Source organism: Lottia gigantea, assembly GCF_000327385.1.
Source record: "Lottia gigantea unplaced genomic scaffold LOTGIsca_15, whole genome shotgun sequence".
Taxonomy (NCBI): domain Eukaryota; kingdom Metazoa; phylum Mollusca; class Gastropoda; family Lottiidae; genus Lottia; species Lottia gigantea.
In genome coordinates this window covers 1,531,277-1,534,811 of record NW_008707797.1, presented here as the reverse complement: position 1 = coordinate 1,534,811, position 3,535 = coordinate 1,531,277, and the positions used below count along the sequence as shown (strand labels likewise).

At 37.1% G+C, this 3,535-nt stretch overlaps 1 protein-coding gene across 1 annotated transcript; it reads right to left on the bottom strand.

The window, feature by feature from the left end:
• Positions 1–275: 275 nt before the first annotated feature.
• On the bottom strand, positions 276–1,847 carry LOTGIDRAFT_157845 (hypothetical protein; the record flags this gene model as incomplete). Its single annotated transcript, XM_009050439.1, has 3 exons — positions 276–408; positions 707–841; positions 1,612–1,847. 3 exons carry the CDS (start codon positions 1,845–1,847, stop codon positions 276–278), a joined length of 504 nt encoding a protein of 167 aa, XP_009048687.1.
• Between the last annotated feature and the right edge of the window lie 1,688 nt (positions 1,848–3,535).

The window sequence follows — 3,535 nt, the reverse complement described above, 5'->3', positions numbered from 1 at the left end:
CCAATCAAATTGCTTCATTCCGTGATACATTAAATATGACTAGTCAAGGTATAAGACGAAGTTCGTAATAGCTTGACATTGTGAAGATGTCAGACACCTTGCCTCTTTCCGTACCTATTATTACGAGGAAATGAAAACGCTACTTGTCCTTGCTGAGTTTATAAAAATCATTCCCTTATTATGATCAAGATTTTAAAACTTTTTGATTTTTTGGTTCCAGGCCCTGAACCGAGATCATGTACTAATTAAGAAACTGTTTGTAATTTATTAAAACCTTACTTGTCCTCGTTGAGTATACTCCTATCTAGAATAGAATCCATCAAACCTTTCTGTATCTCGTCCAGTCTTTCTGTTACCAGTTGAAACATATCAGCATCCATCATATCTATTACAAACGGTTTACCAAACCTATATAATACAATAGAAGGAAATGATATCTTACACGGTTTCAGAGGGTGTTCAGTATATCAGCGATGCAATGCAAGACATTCAGGGTTTTTGCACAGAGAGTTGGTACATTCTGGTTAAGGTGTTGTGGATTACTGAACAGCAGACGTGAACCAAATAATTGAATCGAGGAAATTCATTCTAAAACGCAAAAAAATATGATGAAAATGGGTCAACAAATGGTACTAATGTTTTGTTAAAGGGGTATCTATTGTAGGGGGTGGGGTGTGATGCCCAAAGAAACCGAGAACAACTTTACCTGAGAGATCCAATTAAAGCTTTTCTCAATCTTTCTGGCTCCATATCGATCTTTTCTAGAGTATTCAGACAGTTACAATCTCGATATTTTAAAAATGTAGCGGCTTGACCAGTTTCATCTATAACTAACGGCCATCTGAAATATTGTTAGTCAAAGTTGTAGTTATTAGGAAAAATGCTTGAAAGACAGAAATATTTCCTTTTCAGCCCAATCTCAACAAAGTTGGGCCTATATTTATATTCGAGGAGGTCGATAACTTTATGAGAAAGAAAATTATATGAAATATCCTACTAGTCATCGTATCACGAATACGGATTTTGACCTGGTCTTATTAACGAGGAAGTATGACGAATGGGGGTGTGGTTTGGCCTCCTTGCCTCTTAAAACGGGAAACGACAAGCAGTATTCGATGAGGAACTATTGATAAAGACAGACGTTAGCCTTCTCTATCTATCTATTGTTACTGTGCTGACTGAGAGCTGTTATATGAGGTCCTGTAATATCGTACAACGATACACATCTATTAAGAGTTCAAAAATTTGGCAGAAAAAAAGTCTGCTTGGATACAGTTCTTTTATTTAATGACTTTCAAAAAATGTCCAAAACTCCTCTGAATTGCTCTGGACATATAGCATTCAGATTGTGGTTTCTGTAACACTAATTCCGGTAGAATTTTGGTTTGTAACGCAGTGGTTTAATAATGCTACAAAAGCATAGTCATAGGCTACAGCTTAACCTCTAGGGGAGAGTAGGGGAGAGTATTGTTTGTACAGTTAGTTTGAAAAATATAATATGAATATTTGATTTAAAAATCTATAATCTTTCAATTGAGAAATATATTATGAAAAGAATACTGGTTCCCACAGGACCATTAATACCAACGGAAAATATGATAAATAACTTACTTTCCGGAAGTCTTGAGGTGGTCCCCGATATCATCAAATAAAACACCAGCTAGTTTTTTCAGCCCTATTTTAACGCCGGGTAATTCTGGTAATAATAAATATAGTAGAATGGTAGTTTGGTCGAGAGCAGTGGTAGCGTCGTGCCCCCTAGAAGGTCTGATTAACTGGGGTGGCGGAGGCAACTTTTGGGGTTGAGATTCCAAATGTAAGCGCTGTGGAAGTGTGGGTACTGACATATGCTCACCACAAACATAACAAGAGACTCAAAGGAGTCCATTAATTACTCTTAGATTTCTGGATAAAAGCAGCCTCGGGTGGAGGCATGCTCCCCCAAAACCACAGCAGTGACAGCCCGATTGTTGACTTCTCAGGAAAATTTTTTAATTTTATACATCAATTAGTCGGATACAAAGTTTAAATTTATGAAATATAGATCTATACCTGCTGCCATATTTGGTATTTTACGTTGATCAGCAAATCTATATCTAAATCTGACCTGTTGTAGTGTATTTGGGGGTTTATGAGATATATTGAAACCACTATAGTCTTATTTAACTCAATATCAATCACTGTATAACAGTTGTTATTAGTTACCATTAACCCTATATACGTCATTAATCTCCCCACAGAGGCCGTCACGATGATAGGATTAACCCTGCACTTTGGCAATGTAATAAATAAGAATATCCTAGACTTAATGTGGATTAGTTTTAGATAAATCTATCGACAATGCTGCATTCTGCATTCACATTAGCTACCATTGCTGGAAGGTGTAGCTAGAAAGATATTGAGTGGTGGGTCAGAATGGCGTTTTGCTGGCCACAAAAAACTATTCTTGTACCCTATTTCCACTCTCACTACAGAAAACTGTTCATTTCACCAAGCATTCTGCTAGCTAGTTGAACACGATAGTTTTGTTTGCCCATCGTCCAATGATAGTTTTGTTTGCCCATCGTCCAATGATAGTTTTGTTTGCCCATCGTCCAATGATAGTTTTGTTTGCCCATCGTCCAATCCTGACCACAGAAATCTATCATTGTAAAAATATCCATTCTGATGACAAAACTGCCCTGGTTGCTAACTAGTTGGACAAGATATATTGGTATGATGAACGATATCATACAGAAAAGAATTACAGATTCAAAGTAGATTTATTTATTTACAATATATATATATAGATACATAATTAGATGTACATGTATTCGAAGTATAAGAAATAAAGGGCTTGAAAGAGGTTAACTAAGCAAAGCTGAAGAAAGGAAAGAAAGGTTGGTTTTTATATTTAGTGACTTAGTATGTTTTTATCCTTTATTTTTACACTAAAGCTCTGCACCACTTTCATCAAACGTTATTCATCTCGATTGTTAACACCAGCCATTTTAAGATTTTTGTTATGGAAGTGTTAACTATTAAACTGAATATTTAGACTTTAGTTCTCAACGTTTCATATGGAGTTTCATGTCCTACTTTTTGGCACGGGATTGGACTTTTTCGAAAAGGTTTCACTGAAGATTCTAAATATTGGTGACATGCTCATAAGGATCGTATCCTTCGTCCTGATACTCCTCTTTTGATTCGCGTTTCTCCTCCCTCTCGACGCCGGGAAGCTCTAATGCTGGCCGATTTTCCACATCGGAAGAAGAATATCGTCTGCTTGTCTGCGCAGACACATAACCATTATCCACACTGAGGCTATAGACAGAGATCTTCCTCGTTTTATCTGAGCTGGCGTTGAATCGACTACCATGATCAAGACTATAAGAAGACATTCGTCTAGGTCCTTCTGTCTTTTTGGCATCGCGTCTGAAACTGTCGGGAACATCTCGACTGGCTAAATAACCCGACTCGTCTGTAACCGGATCCGGATCAGTGACTTGTATGTATCTAGAGCTGAGGGATTCGAAACTTGGAATGTAAGTAGAAT